Here is a 21,564-nt window from a genome sequence, read left to right on the forward strand (position 1 = left end):
CTACTAACACATATTACCACAAAACTGGAATATAATGCTATTCATTCATTCATTCAACATTCAAATTTCAAGCAAGAAATTTATAGGCCACACAACTTTCAATGATTCTGGGTGTCCTACAATTTAAGTTTTGAAAATTAAAATACAAAAATACAAAATAAAAATACAAAAATAAAAATATGAATGGCCCAACAACAGCATGTAACTCAAACCTTTGTCCTGTCTGAGTTGCATCTTCACTTTATCCCAAAGCCTGGGAGAATTGCCCAGTTCTTTAAAAATTCCTGAATATTATCAGGATGGGTGCCATCTAGATCAATTAGATGTTTCCAATGCCCTCAATTCAAATGACAGTTTAAAATAAAAATATCTCCTTCCATGTTGGATCCGAGAGCATGTCAGGCAGAGAAAAGACAAGAGCAAAGGAGATCTGCCAGATTACTTAGGAGAAGGCCCAACCCTTCTTGATGGGCTGCACTGCAAAGCTATTTATCACAGCAGGCAGAAGGAGGAATTGCTGGGAACAATGTGTTTCGTTTCCGAACTCTGAACTTCTCTTGCCAAGTGAGCTGTCATGGATGTACATTCAATTTTGCCTGGTGGCTTTCAGTTTGTTTGGTGGACTTACTTGTTGGAGCAACTTTCTATTGCTTTATGGACTATTGGCCATTGCCTTGTGGATTAATCTTTGTCTGCTTGTGGCTGCCTTTATTTGGGGTAGTTCTGAGGCTGGGTGGAGGGAACTGTTGGGAGTATTAATAAACTCTCTAAAACACATGTGCGTGTGTGAATGAGCGAGCCACACACCGTCCCTGTACTAATGTTGGGTTTGATTCAACTATAACCTGAAAACAAGAGCCCTACAACAATTGCAGCCCTTTTTAAAAAATCATCATACCTCTAATTCGAGCCTCTTAGTCACACACTTTTCCATCTGCTGTATTTCGAGAGTTACAGTTCCGTTTAATGAAACAGAGCGAGGGTTAGAAAAATGCACTCTTGCTGGCAAGCCTAATCGCCTCCTCTCATGTTCTACATCAAACGTATAGTCCAAAGCTGGAGAAAGGAGAAGTGTGAAAGAAAAAACAAAACTAGTAAGTCTAAGAGATACACATTGCACTCCATCCAAGCTAGCTCTGGGAAGAAAACCTCTCCACGTGGTTAGCCAACTATCCAAATACTTTTGTTTTGAAAAATGCCCCTGGAAATTACACTATAGTTTCTTTTTTATGTGATATAGTGCCTTACCCCAATTGCTATATTTGAACTCATTGGCACAATGAGTTAATTCAACCGCATGATGATTGATAATCTCAGGAATTATGGTAGTGATGTGATGTGACTTTTGTTTTCAAAGGGAAAAAAAACAGAAAAGCAAACAGAATGCCAGCACTCTGCAGTCTTAACCATTTTTGCACAGTGGGGGTGGGGGGGTTAAAAATAAATAAATAAAATGAAATATATTTTTCTGGAAACAGGCATTCAGTTCAATCCATTTTGTTCCTAAATTTCAGCTCTTTCAGACTTAAAGAGGCCCAAGATCAACAAAGTACTGTCATATTCTAGGACTATAATGGTAGACAATTATTCTTATAAAAACTTACTTATTTTTTGATTGAAGCTACTCTCGCTGGCTGTATATTCAAAACATGATCTAATGTTCAGGCTGCAAAAATTCAAGAGGATAAAAGGGGTTTTTAAAAGTGAGTTCTATACGGCTGACATTTTCTTAAGTCCCAAGAAGGAAGGACCTCTTTTTAAGAGTCCTTCCTCTTCTATTGGACGCTCAGATACATTTTAGATAGCTAAGGTTCAGTTCTGCCAGTTGTCCTAACAGCACAGTTTTGCACAAGACCAGAGTTCTTTAGAAGCTAATTACGTAACGTACAAAGTCTCCTACCATTTGGAAAACTTCCACATTGTGACTTAATCCTTGCTAGCCTCAGGAAACCGAAATAAAGTTAGTGTGGAGTTGCAGGCTCCATCAGGGAGAGGAAGTGTTGGATGTTTGTCTAGATCAGCACCTGAGCACAGAGTTCCAACTAAGCCTTGAAACTTCCTGATTCTGTGCACAATGCATTTGTTGTTGTTCTAACTCTACCAACAAGACAGCACTGAGTAGAATAAGGAAATAGAACACAGCCCTTGTGCTTGCCTTGCTCTCTCCCCTTCTGGGCTAAGGCGGGATTTTTTCAGCCGTTTCTAGAGATCCTAGAGCAGGAGTGTCAAACTTGCGCATGCGGCCCAGATGCCTCACACACTGGCCACGCCCACCCGCATTTTAGCAAAGGGGGGGAGTCACAGTATGTCACGTGACAACGTGACGATGCGAGTTTGACACCCCTGTGTTACAGTGTGAATCTGGGACCTTTGCTTACGAAGCACATGTCCTACAACAGAGTTAGAACCATCCTTAATGAAAGGGTGATGTATTTATTCTATGCTACTAATTTCTGAAAGAACCATCCTAAAAATATTAACAGGCTAATTGAGTATCCTTATGATGATACATTGCACCAAGTTATGACTAAAGTTCCACATAAACCACTTACATGTAAATCCTTTTTGCTAAAAATGGAAAACAAAAACAAAAGGCTCAGTGGCTCACCAAAGGTTACTGGACACTTCACAGTTCCTCACATTCAGATCAATTTTCTCTGGAGAGATCATAATGGATTTCTTAATGCTTATCACAGGCCTTGATCTTGAGAGATGTGAAGCAAGGAGAGAAAAAGTCATTAAAATAGAAGTAGCAATAAGAAAGAAGAATGGCATTACACTAATAAATAGTAAGAATAACGTGAAGCTTCAGTCTTAAGAGTAGGATATCACGCAAAGAGAATGAAAGCTATCCTGCTTTATTTTGTATAGTAGTATATATAAGTCATCCCTATCCATGGGTAAATCATTTTATAGAGTGGTACTTGTGGGGAAATAGGAGGAGAAAGGAATACAGGTAGTCCTCGACTTACAATCACAATTGAGGCCAACATTTCCGTTGTTAATTGAGATACTTGTTAAGTGAGTTTTGCTACATTCTGCAACCTTGTCTCAGTTGTTAAGTGAACCACTGCCATTGATAAGTTAGTAACCCAGTTGTTAAGTGAATCTGGCTTCCCCATTGACATTTGCTTCTCAGAAGGTCAAAAAAAGGTGGTCACATGAGTTTGGGACTCTGCAACCATCATAAATATAAGTCATAAGTCATCATAAGTCACCTTTTTCAGTGCCGTTGTAACTTTCAATGGTCACAAGATAACTGTTGCAAGTTGAAGATTACCTGTATTATGTATGCCCACTGCTTTAAGTTATTTATAAAAGTAATGAAGGCAGGATTTAAAAATCTCATAAGTAAGTAAAAATAAGTAAATGGTTCCATTCTAATCACTATTTTGGACCTATTTCTTAATGGTATAAAAAACAAAGATCTCAAAAGCATGAAACTGGTCCTTTGCAAATAGCAGTAGGGATGTTTCAAAGTTTAGCTGAATTTCACATTGGAAATCATCTAAAACTGTTTCTCAGCCTTGGTGACTTTAAGGTGGGGTGAACCTCAACTCTCAGAATTTCCCTTTGCTGGCTGGGGAATTCTGGGAGTTGAAGTCCAGCCAATCTTAAAATCGCCAAGGCTGAGAAACACTGATCTAAAATGATAGGAACAATCTACTTTGCACTAGAAGTAACTGATTTGAATAAAAACCAACACATCAGAGCCAAGATAGTTTGAATTCAAAATATTCTTCACACCCCTCAGTAGACTTAAGAGTTGTTATGGAATCGATCGGTCTTACAAATTTGATAACTAGCTGAATAAACTTACTTTAAGAACCTCTTTTATTTATGGAGACAGTTAAACCATAATAAAGAGAGCACATACCTGTAAACTGAAACAGTATCTGAAAGAGATCCAACAGCAATGTCAGGGTAAGCGTTTCCATCAAGATCCATATTTCCAGTGATAGAGTACCCAAAGAATATGACATTATTTGTCGCGCCATCAAGAATCTAGAAATGCAAAACAAAAGCATAGAAATGCAGCACAGTGTTAAACTACCCCTTTAACATTCAACATGTGGGAACCTAGGCTGAGACATCCACAAGACCAAGGTGGCACAGTGGGTAGAGTGCAGTACTGCAGGCCACTTCAGCTGACTGCTATCTGCAGTTCAGCGGTTCAAATCTCACCGGCTCAGGGTTGACTCAGCCTTCTATCCTTCCGAGGTGGGTAAAATGAGGACCCAGATTGTGGGGGGCGATATGCTGATTCTGTAAACCACTTAGAGAGGGCTGAAAGCCCTATGAAGTGGTATATAAGTCTAACTGCTATTGCTATTGCTAAATGTTTACGGAGATTCTCATCCAGGTCATTGTTGTCCCAAAGGTGCTTTTTCAAGAGGCAACTGGACTTTCTTGGTTTTTCTTTGAAGACATTTCGCTTCTCATCCAAGAAGCTTATAAAAATGCTGAAGAAGCTTCTTGGATCAAAAGCAAAATGTCTTCAAAGAAAAAGAAAGACCAGTTGCCTCTTGAAAAAGCACCTTTGGGACAAGATCAGATGCTTTCATCAACATGACCAAAGCAGCAGTGCGCTGGAAGCTCCGCCATTTTGTACATGGACATGACATCATAATGCCACAGGAGAAAGGACATAATTTGCAGAACAACAATGCAACACTGCTTTCTCATTTAGCTTCCACCCTTGACTTCATTTATAGAGAAGTCTTGGGGTGACCCTTTAAGTCAATCTTAAATCTTGGCAACTTCCCAAACACTGTATAAGTCAGTGTTGGCAAACCTTTTTGGCACCAACTGCTGAAATGGGAGCGTGATTGTGCGCCAGAAACCAGAAGAGCAGCTGCCTGGTGTGTACACGCGGGAGTGCTGGAAACCGGAACAGCAGCTCCCCAGTGTGAAGCTGAGCTTCCGGTTTCGGACACGCATGCATGTGCAAAGACCAGCTGGCTTGTGCACATGTGCGCGCCGGAAACCAGAAGCTCAGTTCTGGTCTTTGGGTTTCCGGTGCTCCCACACATGCGAAAACCAGCTAGGAGTTCTATGTGCGCACCGGAAACCGGAAGCTCTGTCGCCTGTTGGTCTTCTGGTTTCCGGCGCGCAAAGACCAGCCACTGGAATCCAGAAGAGTAACGGGCGACGGCTGGCATGCCTGGAGAGATGGCTCTGCATGCCATTTCTGGCACGCGTGCCATAGGTTCACCATCACGGTATAAGTTATTTGCCATCACCTTCTTCTCAAATGCTTTTCAGCCTCCAAGTCTATGGTTGAGAGAAAGAGACTGGAAGTTCTATCACCTACAGTATTAAATAGATGAAAAAAATCAGGAGCACGCTAGACAGAATGAAAGCTGCAAGATAGATGAATCACTGAACTGCAAGTGGCAATTTATTGCAAGGCTTAGGCCCTTTCCTGTGTAGATCACTGCATTTTCCTAAACAAGAAACAATATAAACAGAATATTCTGGTCAAATTGAGCTTTGCTCAAATGACAAAACACTTCTGAACTGTGAAGAACACTTTTGCTGTGTTCTTTTTAACCTTGTTTGATTTGCCAGTTGTGACTTACTCTTTAATCCCCACAATTAGTTTCTCCATTAGTTTCTAATTCATCCCAGTTGCTAGCCACAACTAATGTCTACATTCATAAGAGAACTAGTCATGCATCTCTTCATCACTCTTGTCAAATTGTAAACTCTTATTAGAATTATTGACCTACAGAGTTAAGAATTTATTGTTGACTGCTCAGAACAGATAGTCAATTTTTCCCAGATTTCTTGAATGCATAATACTTATGAATAATGCGAGAATCAATGGCAATTAAGAGAAATTATATCTGTATTTATCTGAGGTCATTTCTTCACTTTGTATATGAAGAAAATGTATGATTTGAAACAGAAAAGAAGAATGAAAAACCTGACTGAAAAAGAAAATATTCACAAAGCTTGCAGGAAAGAAGGATCCAAGCTTAAATGCTAGTAGTGAATTTAAACACCCTAAATTTAAAAAGCACATGTTGTTTTTGCAAGCAAGACAGCTCTTGAAAAAAAACTAAAACTATATCAAATATAAACCATAAAACTATATCTAAGAGCCGTGGTAGCACAGTAGTTAGAATGCAGTACTTCAGGATAATTCTGCTGACTGCTGGCAGTTCAATTCTCACCAGCTCAAGGTTGACTCAGCCTTCCATCCTTCCGAGGTGGGTAAAATGAGGACCCAGATTGTTGGGGGCAATAGGCTGATTCTGTAAACCACTTAGAGCGGGCTGTAAATCACCGTAAAGCTGTATATGTCTAAATGCTATTGCTATTGCTAATATCCTTACGTCAATGGAACAATATCAATATACTGCATGTTTCTGTATTTCCTGCCCCTTTCTATCCTTGAAATTCAGATATGGACAGGAAAAACTGGAGCAGTGAAAGCGGGAATAGGAAAAGGAATATGCATGGTTCTCCTGTCCTCACCATTTTTGTTCTCTTTCCATTTAAGAATGGAAATGGAATTGGGCTTTTGAGAATGGTGGGTAACCATTCTCTTTGGAGGTGTGGTGGTTGGACGTAGTGGTGCACCATCAATAACTTTACTGTCCATAATACTTATTTGAAAGATGCAACACAGTGCATTGCCTTCCTTATACCAAGGCAATGACTTTTTCCCATCCAGCATTGTTCTCCCAAGTTTGCTACTGCCCTCTTTCCCTTCCTGCGAAGAGAAATAGCAGCTTTGTTGTTGTTGGAGAGAGGCAAAGCTCCTTTTCTACCCATTAACTGTGCTTTCTTGTAAGTCCATGTCATGGTAGCATGAACAGAGACCTAGATCCACTCGATTTATATTGAGAAAGAATCAAGTTTGAAAAAACTATAGGAAGGGCACAGGAGGGGTAATATAATACTAGATAAAATACTAGGTAAAGTATAGTGTAAAAAAGCCAGTAAGTGATTAAAGCTGATAACTTCAATGACTGGGCAGGAGCAAGTAAGTAGATGAAATGAAATTCCACTACACACAGAAGCAAATGTTGCAAGCTAATACCTGTGCTGGTTTTGTGTTTATTCCATTCCTGGAGCCATGATAGAGATACACCCTGCCAAACTCTCCATCATAAGGAGCCCCCACAGCAATATCTGTATTTTAAAAAGAGGAAAAGAGAAAAGAAAACAGAATACTCAAGGTGACCCTCCTTATTTCTAAACATGAGTTGTTTACATCAGGCATAATAAAACAAGCACACAAATCTTAGCAAGTGAGAGAGAACTGTAAAATGACAAATCTCTAAAACTTCAAATTATAAATTAAGCAACAATGAACATGTTTTGCAAGATGCAATTTTCCTAAGGATAACTGTAAGTTTCAAAATGTTAGAATGTTAGACAAAATGCTGCTCAGTATTTCATAATATTTGTAGCTCTATGATGTCAGCTTTGTTGATGAATTTTAAAACAAAATATGGGATATAAAAATGATAAATAAACTACACAAAAATAAATGAATAAAGAAAAATTTTATTGGCTCCCAAAGAAGTATGGATTAAGCATTATGTTGGATTCAGATTTCTGGATAATTTGGGCCAACTGCTGAATGTTAACAAAAAAATCCATGCAAATCCAAATCCATACAAGATTCTTTCCTGCTTACCTGAAAAGCCGTCTTTATTAACATCACCAATGTTTTCAACTGCAATCCCAAACATGGAGTCTTTAGATCCATTGAGCCGGATTGGGTGTACTTTGTCCCATTTGCCTTCCTGATTAATATACACATAGACAGCACCACCAATTTCTCCATCTCTGTCAAAATACTGTGGAGCTCCAACCACAATATCTTGCCAACTGAAAAAAAGGAGAGCAAAAATTGGTTTTAAGTTCTCTCCCCCTTCAAAAAAATATATATACACCCCAGCAACTTTGAAGGGATCAGATCAGTTAAATGACTCCTGCTCAATGCATGGTGCGATAATGGAAGTGATTTGCTTGAATCAAGCTGGATTTCTAGTTCCTTCATGGACTTACAGAGGTCTGTCTTAGAAAATAATACTAGAAAATACTTAGAATTTTCTTAAAATTCTTACAAAAGCAAGGTTTATTCTTGCTTTTAAATAGATCTTTTAAAAAAATGTTCTCTTCTACTTATAACCTTCTGATAATTTCCAAATACTAACCAGTTTTAATCCAGCTCTCCCCCTTGCAATCAGCCAAAATCAGCTAAGTGCTAACTATTGTATAATCATCTGTGAAGAAAAATTTCTTAACTGCAACTTTAAAAGTTTCAACAGTGAAGGGCTACTGCTGGATAGGAATAATGGAAACTGCAGTTGGACACAGTGAGGTCACAAAATTGGGGAAGCCCTCTTATATTGCTTCATGATAGTCTTTTAGTGGTTGATTATCACAAAAATCCTGGAATGTTTTCCTATTACGCTTCCAATAGGTGGTCATCTCATGGCATTTGAGATTCCTCATTTGGACCCAGACTTGTTTCTGAGGAAATAGAGAGAGTAGGTAGGTAGGTAGGTAGGTAGGTAGGTAGGTAGGTAGGTAGGCAGGCAGGCAGGCAGGCAGGCAGGCAGGCAGGCAGGCAGGTAAAGTGATAGAGAAATAGAGAGAGAGAAATACAGTAGGCAGGTAGGGAGAGAGAGGGGGTGTAGGTAGGTAGGTAGAGGGATAGAGAGAGAGAAATAGAAAGAGATAGAGAAATACAGTAGATAGGTAGGGAGAGAGAGAGGTAGGTAGAGGGATATATATATATATGTATGTATGTAGGTAGGTAGGTAGGTAGGTAGGTAGGTAGAGAGGTAGAGGGAGAAATACAGTAAGTAGGTAGGGAGAGAGAGTGAGAGTAGGTAGATAGGTAGATGTTTCCAGGTGTATTTATCCATGTGCTGGACAAAAAAATCACTGACAATCTGCAGCACCTAAGACTTTGTTTCTGCTGGCACAGCACTTGATCAATCTAATTCTCATCAATCACTTTAACTAAAGAGCTTTCCGAAAGGAAAAAAAGTTTTTGCATTCTGCAAACCACCCAAAAATAGTACGCTTTTCTTGAAAATGGGCCCATTCTCCCCCCCCCCAAAAGGCATGAATAGCCTTGAGGAGAGGGCTTGCAGAGTGCTCCTGGGGGGTGGGAGGGCCAAAAATGAGCAAAAAATGGCTCGTTTTTCACGAAAACAGGCCTGTTTTTTGTCCAAAAAAAATGCATGCATAGCCTTATGGAGGCTTATAGAGTGCTGCTGAGGGCTGAGGGGGGCAAAAAATGACCCATTTTTTGCTCATTTCTGCCCTTCCCAGCCCAGCAGCTCTCTGAAAACCTCCATAAGGGTATGCACGGCCATTTTGGGGAAGGGGTTGGGGCTTCGAGAGGCAAAAAATGCTGTATTCGATGTATAATACGCACCCAGATTTTCAGCCTCTTTTTTGAGGAAAAAAGGTGCGTCTTATATTCCGAAAAATATGGTAGTTTAAATTCTAGAATCTAAGTCCTCCATCATCCTCTTTTCATCCTTCCTGATCTTGATACTTGCTGCATGTATTAGGAGTATAGGTTTTTTGTTTAAGGTATAAAAGATACTTTTATCTTTTGGCTGGTGCCTTTTCTGAAAGGGATACAGGGGATGTTACATATGCTGTGGTTGCCCTCTGCTATTTCTAGGCTGCAGGGAAAGAGCCCAATTCCACTCTGACTTCTGCCAAAACGAGATCACGCATCACAGAAAAGCAACTTGGAGGTGTGAAGGAGAGGAATCTCACCCATCGTGGTTGAGGTCCACTACGGCCACATCATAGCCGAAGGAAGAGGCCAGCCCCTCGCCTTCAAATATGTGTACTGAGGACAAGGTCCGCTGGATGTCACTGTCTTTTTTCAGAAGGACCACAGCTCCACTATGGTTGGCTCTCGGGGCACCAGAAACAAAAGTGACCTCCTCCTGAGAGATGATCCCTTTTCCAGAGTCCAGAGAAAACCCTAAAACAGAACACAAATATTCAGATAAAGACCTCACACTGGGACCCGCAATGGTGCCTGGCAACTACGGTATTGTTATGTTAAAGGAGGATTAGGAAAGTGAGACAGGTATGCCTGTATACACTTTAGATCATCACATTCCCCCCCCCCCTTTTAAACAGGAGATCCGGGTTAAGGGAAAACACATTCCCTGACTTTTAGGCACATCAAAGCCAAAACTGCCAGCCTGACTTTTAGGCACATCAAAGCCAAAACTGCCAGCAAATGTTGACCGGCCAAAAAGCTGAATGCATCTCAGGACAGATTATTTCTGTAGAGGTCCACATCTCCTTAGAGGTATCTTGGGAAGGTACGGGCCAGCAGTAAGTAAGGCAAAAGTTCAGATAAGCACCAGTTTTATCTGCCTCACATCTTTCTTGTGGGGTCCTTGGTGCTCTCAATCCTTACTCGCACTGATGATGTTACCTAGTTTGATAACGAAATGTCTTCAAGAAAATAACCAAGCTCAGAGGACCCCTCATTTCAACCCTCAGCCACAAATATTCTCTAGGTATCTTTCTCTTTCTCCCCTTATTTTTTTGTTTGTTTGTTTGTTTGCAAGAGAAGGACCAACAGGCTAAGAATGTTGAGTCTTACAAAAGTTGTGACTGAAAAGGGCCTTTTCACCTTCCCAAACATCTGTATGCATTGGACTATAATTTCCACTCTTTCCAGACCAGCTCATCTGACCAAAGCTGATTAAAACAAAAAAAAGACAATTTTCTCTCCCCTCCTCCCTCCGTCTCTCACACAGACACAACTACCACATCCCACGTCCAACTTTAGGTATCCATTCTTCAGTCTATCAGTGCACACCTCATACATCCATTCATTTATTTTTATATACACACCCACCATGTTCATATGTAGACACCCATTTATTTGCTTTTGCATACATATCACAAAACCAAAATGCAAACAAGGAAGAGGATGAAGAAGAGAGAGATGCAATAGATTGCAATTTCCTACCCTCTGATACACAAACAGAAGGACAGATACATAGGTGCATATATACAGTGCATACACATACAAACCCAACTTCCTAAATATATTGCTAATCATGCATGCAATCTATTTCAGTGATGAGTGAACATTAAGAAATGCACTTTAAAATGACTGTGCCTCTTACCTACAGCACCCTTATGATGTTTAATGAATGTTCACACTATCATGGAAAATGGCTCATGCTCTCACATCTCAAAAAAGGACACACTTTGCCAAGAATGTCAAATTAGGATTAATTTGCCAAATACTCTACATTAGTTTTTATAGGACTCACATAGCCCCAGCCAAATGTACCCCCCAATTTTGGTAGCAGCAGTGGTGTAATTACTAAAGGCACCTGGATAAAGTCCTTCAAGAATGTGAAAACAACAAAAACCCAGAAAAGTCACATGCTTAAATGCTATTCTGTGAACAGAACTACATGTTATACACAGTGATTGTCCTTAGCCCATTTATAGTATTGGTATTTTACCATTCCTTCAACAACTGGGAGGAAGAGCAGTTGCAAATCAGATGCATCACTCAGTTTACCTTTCCTTTTCCAAAAATCCTTTCTTGTCAGAATTTTAAATAGTGGGCAGATATCATCTTTAATCTCTGGCTCACAATAATGGTAAGAGTTGGGTGGTGCTTACAGAAGTGGGATGTTGGATGTGGGTGGGCCAAGAACTGTTTTAATAGCAGTCCAAGTTGGTTGTCTCAAAACCCAGGCAACCCTTTCCTTTCTACCCGGAGGTGAACCTCAAAATCACATGGCTTTGTGTTGGGATAGTTATGAGAACAAAGCCCATTTTTAAGTCTTCATGAGCCTTACCATCTCATTACTTGAGAGACCGCCTACTGCCAATCACCTCCACTAGGCCAATAAGATCCCATAGATTAGGCCTCCTCCGAATTCCATCAGCCGGTCAATGTCGACTGGCAACTACCCGGAAGAGAGCCTTCTCGGTGGCTGCTCCAACCCTATGGAACGAACTCCCCGTGGAGATTCGTACCCTCACCACCCTCCAGACCTTCCACGTAGCCCTTAAAACCTGGCTGTCCCGACAGACCTGGGGCTAAAGACTGTAACCCCACCCGAATAGTATGACTGTTGCGCTTTTTAATGATGTAATGTCTTTATGTGTGTATTTTGTTTTGTTCTTCCCTCCCCCTGGATTGTGAGCCGCCCTGAGTCCCCTCAGGGAAAAGGGCGGCATATAAATAAAGTAAAATCCTAAATCCTAAATTACTTAAAAGTGGGCAATGATACCCAATTATGGTCAGTTCCCCAAAATCTCCTTGGTCCTTTAGGGAAAGAAGCATCTGGATTTGGGGTGGGTAAATATGGATGCATGCCAAACTAAATAAAGACCAGCTATTATGGATCCTATAGAGACCAAAAAGGGCTGGAAATGAAAGCAACTTTTAGAAGCAGCTTTTCCTTTGTCAAAATGTTTTTTAAAAGCATTGCAAAAATCTTTTTAAAACCCTGATTAGAAAAGCCTTACGAAGAAGCTTTGTATCCCTAAGTATAAAAGTGATAAAAACTTCTCCTTTGTGGAACCAGGCAGTCTAGGCAAGGGATGGGCAGAAATGGTTTTCAAATACTTGGGGACTTCCCAACAATTTGGAATGCAATTCTACTGAGAGCCAGGTTAACACCTGGAACTGGATAACAATCAAGGTTCATATATCATTTAATTGCTCCCAAGTGGCCTTTTGCCGATCCTAGGAAGTCTCTTGGTTTACAGAGAAGATGAAACCATAGAAGAAACACCTTGCCTGCTGGCAGAGGAAGTTCAAAAGTGAATCTGATCAAGGACATGTTTAAGCCTACACCATGGTTATAAGAATGATTATGCATGCTTGCTTCTCCGTTCTTATGCCAACGGTGAGTTACCTTCTAGTGGCATTGTTTAAGGTTGCCTAGTCCCTGTTAGGGTACATTGAGCAAGAACTACACCTTCCTGGGACCAGTCCCTCAAATTTGCTGTAATCTTGACTTTTTGTGGACAGAATCCAATGTGATGCCTTGAACAAAGTCTTGCAATGTTATCTGGGAATCTTTTCAGCCTATAGACTCTGATGGAGGTACTCTCTATAGCAGTAGCACTTATATACCGCTTTACAGCCTTCTCTAAGCTGTTTACAGAGTCAGCCTATTGCCCCCAACAATCTGGGTCCTCATTTTACCCACTTCCGAAAGATGGAAGGCTGAGTCAACCTTGAACCTGGTGAGGGCTCATTTAAAGAGAAGGTTTCCACCGGGTAGGAATGGGGTGATAGTGTATCCTCATCAAGAAGCCATCCCTGTATCTGATAATTTTGGATAACTATCATTAAATCTCCAATTTTCCTGTTCTTCAGGATACTCTCAAGAAACAGTATTGTATCAGATACAAAGTACTTATCAAGAAGTGAATTATATAGAACTATTTCAATCTGGATTCATACAGAGTGATATCTTTGATTGCTCTGGGCGATAAGCTTTATTAAGACGTGAATGATGAATACATTTCTCCTGGTCCTTGTAGATTCCCAGCAGCTTTTCATATCACTGAGCATGGTATCTTCCTAGGCTACTTGCAAGTGTACTTCGTTGGTTTTATTCTTATGTAAGTAGTAGTACCAGATGGTGGCAATGGGGGAAGAGAGATTGACCTGGTAGATCCTCAGTTGTGAGATTCTCTAGGGTTCAAACCTCTTCCAATTACTGTTTAATGTTTATATGGCACCACTGGGAGAAGTCATCCATCGGTTTGGGTGAAATACCATCAGAATAGCAGTGATACACAGTACTTTCCCATTCTGAGCCAAGCTGATGATGCCATAGATACCTTGAACTAATGTTGGGAGGCTGTTTGGATCTAGAATTGAACCCAAGTAAGACAAGGTCATTGAAGGGACCTCTACTGGTTCCAACTCCTGAAGCGGCGACACCCTTTCCTTCCATCATTCAGTAGGAACACTAGCTTTAATTGTGTACAAAGTGCTTTTAGTTTTTCTAGTGAGAAACCCTGACCATTCTCTTTTCAGGCATGGCTAAGATTATCTTCTGAATATAATGAAAACCCATGGCACCTGTTATTTATACATTTAGAAATTAGATGAAATAAAGTCAACTATGAATTCATGCATTGTATTCAGGGAACAAAAAGACCCATTTCCCAAATCTGAAGAAACAGATTGTTAAGCATCATTAAGTGTAAACAACACTTGATTCTCTCATGGCAATTTTTAAAAAAATAAATAAAACCTATTGCCTCTCTTTCAAAAGAAAACTTTAACGGTGAGTTAGAGAGGAAGAGGAAGACTTAAATTAGAACCAAAAGAGTTATGTAGCTGGTTTGGTCCAGTTTATAGAAACTGGTGTTACAATTCTGTCTAAGATGGGGGTTTGATCATCAGAAAGATCAGTAGTAATAGCAGGAAGATGAGAGGCGGCAGTTACAAAATGTTGACAAGATTGAGGGTAACTTGACAAGCTGGTTGCAAAGTGCTGGATAAATTGGACCAGACAGTACATCATTGCAAACAAGATATGTTCAACTCTGTGAGTGTTCTATCAAGTAAGACAATGTTTGAAGAACTGTGAATAAGGTGGCAATCTCTGGAGAGCTGAAACTTCTTGTGATGCCTGTAGGACACTAAATGAATGATTTGCTTAAGAAGTTTAAACTTGGTTTTTAAGCACATACAAGAGGCATCATATAGTCCAGAGGTGAGGAACTATGGTCCTTTTATGACTTGTGGACTTCAATTCCCAGAGTTCCTGAGACAGCATGGCTGGCTTAATCTGGGAGATGAAGTCCACAAATCATAATAGCAATAGCAATAGCAGTTAGACTTATATACCGCTTCATAGGGCTTTCAGCCCTCTCTAAGCGGTTTACAGAGTCAGCATATCGCCCCCAACAATCCGGGTCCTCATTTTACCCACCTCGGAAGGATGGAAGGCTGAGTCAACCCTGAGCCAGTGAGATTTGAACCGCTGAACTGCTGAACTAGCAGTCAGCTGAAGTGGCCTGCAGTACTGCACTCTACCCACTGCGCCACCTCGGCTCTAAAAAAGATCCACAGTTCCTCGCTTCTGATATAGGCAATGAAGAACTAAAAGGCAGTAGGACAAAGCACAAAGCTACTGCAAACCATGGATTCCCCTACTGAATTAACTTCCCCTTTCCACTAAAATGTATTACTCTTATCTATTTAGTTTGATAACATTTCCATATAACCATTCATGCCATATAATTATCAAAGATATGGAAGAGGGGTTGGGGATATGTACAATCATAAAATATGATTTAAAAGATAATAGCACATTTTATGGGGAATGGGGCAGGAATGTTGACCCAGAGATGTTGGATTTAATGACACATCATCCCCATTATGTATAACATGTAGTTCTACCCCATTTCATCTGCATCAAATTCAATTCTAAAGAATACTGGTATATTGTACATTAAGGTAAGTATGTACCACAAATTATATATATACTTAATTCCTAGGTTTTTAAAAAAACAAAGTTTGCTCATATCAAGAAAAAAATTGGGATGTGTTAGAAAAGGAAACCTGAATTGCTTCACTGCTGCCTTTCCAATTCTCGATTTGAGAATAGCATTGTGAGATAAGAGATTTAGATAAGATGGTGATGAGGATATATTTTATTGACTAAATATTCCAATACCATTTCTTTGGTTCTATTATATTCACCCAATTATTTCCTTGATTTGTTTGGTAAGGGAGTCACCCAAAGGATGACCATGATCCATATGTCTAATAGGCCTTCTGATTCCAGTGTCATATCTCTGACTACACAAGCATTTGATAGCTCCCAGATTTTGTTTATTCAAACCACCCTCTCCTGTAAGTCTCTCATCTCATCTGCGCTTTTCCTCAGACATGCTTTGACTTGAAATGGAAGTCAAACAATGATCTCTGAAGTGTCATGAATGAAAGCAGATGGGCTGGTGCTTTGGAAGTCACAAACCTAAGTAGCTATTCATCATCAAATCAGCAGGTTTGTCTACTCTGACACTGGGCGGCAGTGTTTTGTACACAAACTGATCAGGGTTGGCATAAGACACGCTTGTCACAAAAAGAAGACCTGCAATGATGAGTAGAGAAAGAAAAGGCAGAGAAGGAGAAAAAGTTAAGCAGGGAGCAGAAAAAAATAGAGCGTTCCATGCAGTCTGGCTGAAGCGCTTGCTACTACCAATGAAGGATAGTAAAGAAACACACGGTGATAATATACAGCAGGGATTGGCAAACTATTTCTGTAATGGACAGGATCCTGCTCCTCCTCTGACCCTGTGGGAATTATTGACAGGTCTACAGGCCAAGGAACATACTATGATAGCCAATAGATCACGGGTATCAAACGCGCATCATCACATGATGTAACACAACCTTTTTCCCTTTGCTAAACTGGGTGTGGGCGTGGCCAGAGCGATATACATCTGGCCTGTGGGCCGTGAGTTCGACAGCCATGCAATAGATGGTAGGGGCCTCCCAGCAAGAGGCTGTCAATAGATGGCCACCACCCAGGACAATCTTCCTCTGGCCCTCAGCCCCACCCCTCTCACCAGGAGCTCAGTTGAGGCTCACGCCTGGCAACCTGCTACCTGTCTGCCTGTCCATTCTTTGCTTGTAGGCCATAAAATAAAATAAAAAACAAGCAGCAGGCTGGATTTGGTCCATATGCCCATAGTTTGCCAACCCCAGTATAGAACATTAACCAAGAAACAGGATAGCCAATAACAGGTTTCTCCAACTTGGCATTCTCTACATGCCGTGGAACTACAATTCCCAGAATTCCAATGGTCATGGTAGCAAGGCGGTTTGTGAATTGTAATCCCGATATATGTCCTTGTTAGAAAGCCAAGTCCAGAGATCACACTTTCTGGAATGTAAATAAAGCCGATATTTGTTTGTTTCTTCATTAGCAAACACTACTAAATGAAATTGCCATGCTTATTTTTTTTTATCTCATTTGTGGAAAACTATTTTATGCTGTTTTCTCCCCAACTTTCACCTTCATGTTCCATTCTAGCTGTGAAAAACAGATTTACTGTAGATGTCCCCTATACCAGCAATAGAGGAACGAATGACACACGCAATGCTTACAGAAGAGTCAACTCTTATTGTTATTTTTTACTCTTTACCTTAATAAAACGTATTTTGTCATTTTTTTTAAAAGTGCCATCTAAATGGTCATTTGGCTGTACCCATGTTCAGTGCCTCCCATCTCCTCAGCATTTAAAAGCAGGTTATTTATTCCCACGCAATGCAAAATTCTATCAAGACAGCCATTAAACGTTTCAAGGAAGCCCCGGAGGTTAAGCTGATGGTTCTGGAATGTTGCTTCGATGCTTTTGCTACAGATACATTTGCATAGTGTTCAGCAACCAGCAATTTATAGAACTCCTGAGGCTTTGTGTTTGAAATGGAACCACTGATCCTCAAACCACAGTCTTGCAAGAGAGAGAGGGTTCTTAAGTCACACCATAAGAATTTCCAAGTTGACAATTGCGCCTCTTAAACCTTTTTTCATGTTAGCGGCTCTTAAGGACTCTACAGCCAGGATGCTATCTGTACTTTGGACAAGGCCTAAAAATGGCAGCACGGATGGCTAAAGCTTTGATCAAAACTCAAGCTTTCCGTCACTCTGTGTACCAAAGGTGGTGTTCAGACAGTTCGGACGGATTCTGGCATACCGGTAGCAGAAATTTTGAGTTGTTCGGAGAACCGGCAAATAGCACCTCTGGCTGGCCCCCACCCTCCTGCCCCCGCCATTCCGTCCTATATTCCCTTGGTTTTTAACTCAGCTGATGTGCGCGGCAGAGCAGATTGACGCACCTCAGCTGAGCTAAAACACAGTTCAGTTCACCAGCGCTGACACCGAGGGCGGTCTTTGATTGCTGCACAGTGTGTCGTAGAACCGGAAGAGATTTGGAGTCCTACCACTGTCTGTGACCTTCTGGGAGCACTTGAATTTGGCCATTCGGGTGGCCATTTTTCCTTCCAGTTCTCTCAAGCGCTTAATCCTACCTAAATAACTGTTAGCAGGAACCGGAACCAGGGACTCCTTTCGCAGGCTTTCACCCCCAACTTCATAAGGCCCATCATCAAAGATGCCCATTTCATCAAGGGTGTGATTCTTTTGCTCTGCACGCACCACGCCTGGAGGAATGAAATGGCAAAACAGAACAAAAACAAAAGATGGGATGAATGTTAAAGGATGGGGAACATTAAATAAAATAGTTTTAAAATGGAAGGAGCAAAGAAACACCTATAAGTGGGAGTGACCACAATTGAGCCCAATTCTATCCCTGGTTTGAATACAACAACATAATGAATGGCACAAAGAAAGATATGAACAAAAAAAAAATCCCAAAATCTGCATATTGTATTGGCAATAGACATGTGGCATGTACACACACCTTAAAATGCACTCCACTTGAGAGCATGGGATGAGTTGCAGAGTCTGGATTATTTTGGCAAAATCAAATTTGCTCAAGAGCTAGGAAGGAACAGAAACAGTAAGAAGAGGAAGAGAAATCAGAGCTTTTCGAGAACAGAGAAAGATGATAAGGGAAAACGATGCCCAGAGAATTTGAAAATAAAAATGCAGATTGGAAATGAGCATGAGTTACTTGAGGTTTTGGAGGGTGGTGGTGGTAGAAGAACACATTTCCAAAACACATCAGTTTCATAACTGGAATACTGAGTACTTGTGACAATCAGAAAGTCATTTCTTTCTCCTTAAATTTAAAGGGAGAAAAAGGCACCTTGGAGCCTAACATACATTAAGCAAACTGACAAAAGCAAAGCTTCCTTGTGGCCCGAGTCCCTCTTCCAGACCCCTGCCAAGAGGGAGGCCTCCTGAAAGACATTAAAGAAGTATGGGCATCAGCTGAGTAACAGTTTTAGAAATAGAGGAATTGGCTTCTGTGCTGCCAAATTGTTCCTCCAGCACTGTAGACAAAGTTTTCTATCACTATGTGGAGATGCAGGAATTAGATCAGTGTCTTAGTGATGCAAATCAGATGCTCTGCCACAAAACAACACTCTGCCCTATTGGTTTTCCGTGTTTCCCCTCCCATGATCACTATCCTCTATTTCCTAGCCCACCTTACATTGTTTAGATGGCTGCAAATGGAATGGAAAGGATATGTTCCTCAAACCACAGAGAGGAGCTGTAGCTCCATGTCATTAAAAAAAATGCTTTGCAAAGAGAAAGTGATAGCATGTCGAGTGAAAAGGATCAGATCACAGGTAACAGCAAATGAAGAAGCAGAACAGAAAGACCTGCTGACACTCTGTAGAATTCGGGAAGTCACAGCAAAAAATGGAAAAGAGAGATGGATCGATACTTTCATTCAGTCTAAATCAGCTTTTCGTGGCTCCCTATGTTCTCCTCCTATAACTAAGAAGGCAGGAAATGAAGTTGGGTATATGGTGAATTAGTCACCAGTTTGTGCTGAATTCTGGTTACAGGCAGTCCTCCACCTTCAACCAGCTGTTAATGACCATTCAAAGTTAGCCTCAGAGAGAGTGTTTAGGGCCTACGAAACACTTCCCATAGCACTTCTGGCTGGTGGTAAAACATCACTCTTCCTCCTTGAAGTCATCTGACTGCATTTGGGATACTTAGCAATCAGCTTACATTTACAGCCTGTTGCTAGGCTCCCTGTCATGGGGAAGTCGGTAAGAAACGATGCAAGCATTGGTAAAATACCCATCGTTCAAATGTTCCATCCAATAAAACTGTCCACTAAGCAAAACTACTTCCGCTCTACATGGGGCTGCCCTTGAAGAGTGTTCGAAGACTTCAGTTAGTCCAGAACGCAGCCGTGCGATCGATTGTGGGTGCACCCAGGTACACCCACGTCACACCTATCCTCCGCGAGCTGCACTGGCTACCCATTAGTCTCCGGACCCGCTTCAAGGTGCTGGTCGTCACCTATAAAGCCCTACATGGCATCGGACCTGAGTACCTGAGAGACCGCCTCCTGCCAATTACCTCCCATAGACCGATTAGATCTCACAGGTTAGGTCTCCTCCAGATTCCATCTGCCAGCCAATGTTGGCTGGCGACTTCTTCCCGGGGGGAGAGCCTTCTCTGTTGCAGCTCCAGCCCTTTGGAACGACCTCCCTGTGGACATCCGGACCTTTACTACCCTCCCGGCCTTCCGCAAGTCCTGGCTGCTCCAGCAGGCTGGGGGGCTTGTGAAATATCCAGCCCCACGGTAACTGTGAATGTTGTATATTTTAAAGTGTTGTTTTGTTTATTTATCCCCTTCCCTTGTTTATTGTAAGCCGCCCGGAGTCCTTCGGGAGTGGGCAGCATACAAGATCAATAAACTCAACTCAACTCACTCACTTTTTTAGGAGCTTAAACACCACTGAATAGACTGCACAATATTCTCTCACAAAAGAAACAGGATTTTTCCCCTCCCTGGCTAGGTAACAAGCCTTAAAACTAAGCATGCTGGCAGCAACTACTTATATAATTTAAGTACAGCAACAGCTAAATCTGATACCTTATCTCAGAAAAGTCCAAATTTTCTTGACAAAAACCCAGTGTGTGGACAGGTACGCTTTCACTTGAAACCATCTTGTGCCAAGGCACAAAGATCGTACGGGGCTTATGTGTCAGGCACAGGTGCACACTGCAAGGATTTATCACAAGAAGAAAAAAATGCAAAGCAGAGGAGAATTCCACAGCTGTCGGTGTAACAGAGAGCACAAGAAAAACAGACACTGCTTGGACAAACAGGAAAATGGTGGGGAGGAAAGGCGAGAGTGAGTTGTGTTTTACAGCTTCCCTGCATAACTAAGATGGGACAAAGCCATGGACTCTCCGGCTAATCACCGAATGAAATTCAACAGGTTTCTTTCTCTCCTGATTACTTTGGCTTTCAAACCAATTTTCTTCTCAATGAGGTTAATGGAGTTTCAGTTGATATGAAGAAAAAAAAAACAGCAATAATTTAGGCGGTTTATGTAAATGCCTCTTGATCTGTGTGTTGGATGTTTGTGTTATGTGTGCATACACAGACATACATAGATATTCTCTTTGCACAAACCTCCATGGGGTTTGAATCATCAATGCTGTATACATTTTTTTTATTAAATTTGTTTGCAGGCCATCTGGCCACAGGGTGACTCCAAAAAGATGCTTTGCAGGAGAGAAGGACATCCTTGTTTCACCCGTTGGGGCCTCACTTGTGCAACTGCATCTTTTCTTGGGCACAAATGGTACCCGCAGCATCCCCAGAAAAACACCTTTAAGCTAAATTTTACTGCTGTCTGTTCTGAAGCACATCTTCCTTAATTCAATCCCTATGTTTAAGAGCACAGGTAGTCCTCGACTTACGACCACAATTGAGCGCAACATTTCTGCTGTTACGTGAGATGTGTGCTAAGTGAGTTTTGCCCCAGTTTCTTGCACTAGCAATAGCAGTTAGACTTATATACCGCTTCATAGGGCTTTCAGCCCTCTCTAAGCGGTTTACAGAGTCAGCATATTGCCCTCAACAACAATCCGGGTCTTC

The 21,564-nt window shown here is 41.2% G+C and overlaps 1 protein-coding gene across 2 annotated transcripts in view; it reads right to left on the bottom strand.

The window, feature by feature from the left end:
* The window catches only part of ITGA6 (integrin subunit alpha 6), a 72,900-nt gene that overhangs the window by 18,330 nt on the left and 33,006 nt on the right, over nucleotides 1–21,564 (bottom strand). For both annotated transcript variants that reach the window (XM_032215263.1, XM_032215272.1), the window contains exons 5-12: nucleotides 18,056–18,187; nucleotides 9,766–9,979; nucleotides 7,655–7,848; nucleotides 7,052–7,143; nucleotides 3,878–4,005; nucleotides 2,609–2,704; nucleotides 1,605–1,666; nucleotides 899–1,056 (exon numbers count right to left, since the gene is read on the bottom strand). In XM_032215263.1, the coding sequence (XP_032071154.1) occupies nucleotides 899–1,056; nucleotides 1,605–1,666; nucleotides 2,609–2,704; nucleotides 3,878–4,005; nucleotides 7,052–7,143; nucleotides 7,655–7,848; nucleotides 9,766–9,979; nucleotides 18,056–18,187 (1,076 nt within the window). The remainder of the gene's footprint in view (nucleotides 1–898; nucleotides 1,057–1,604; nucleotides 1,667–2,608; nucleotides 2,705–3,877; nucleotides 4,006–7,051; nucleotides 7,144–7,654; nucleotides 7,849–9,765; nucleotides 9,980–18,055; nucleotides 18,188–21,564) is intronic.

This window comes from Thamnophis elegans, chromosome 1 (assembly GCF_009769535.1).
Source record: "Thamnophis elegans isolate rThaEle1 chromosome 1, rThaEle1.pri, whole genome shotgun sequence".
Classification (NCBI taxonomy): Eukaryota; Metazoa; Chordata; class Lepidosauria; order Squamata; family Colubridae; genus Thamnophis; species Thamnophis elegans.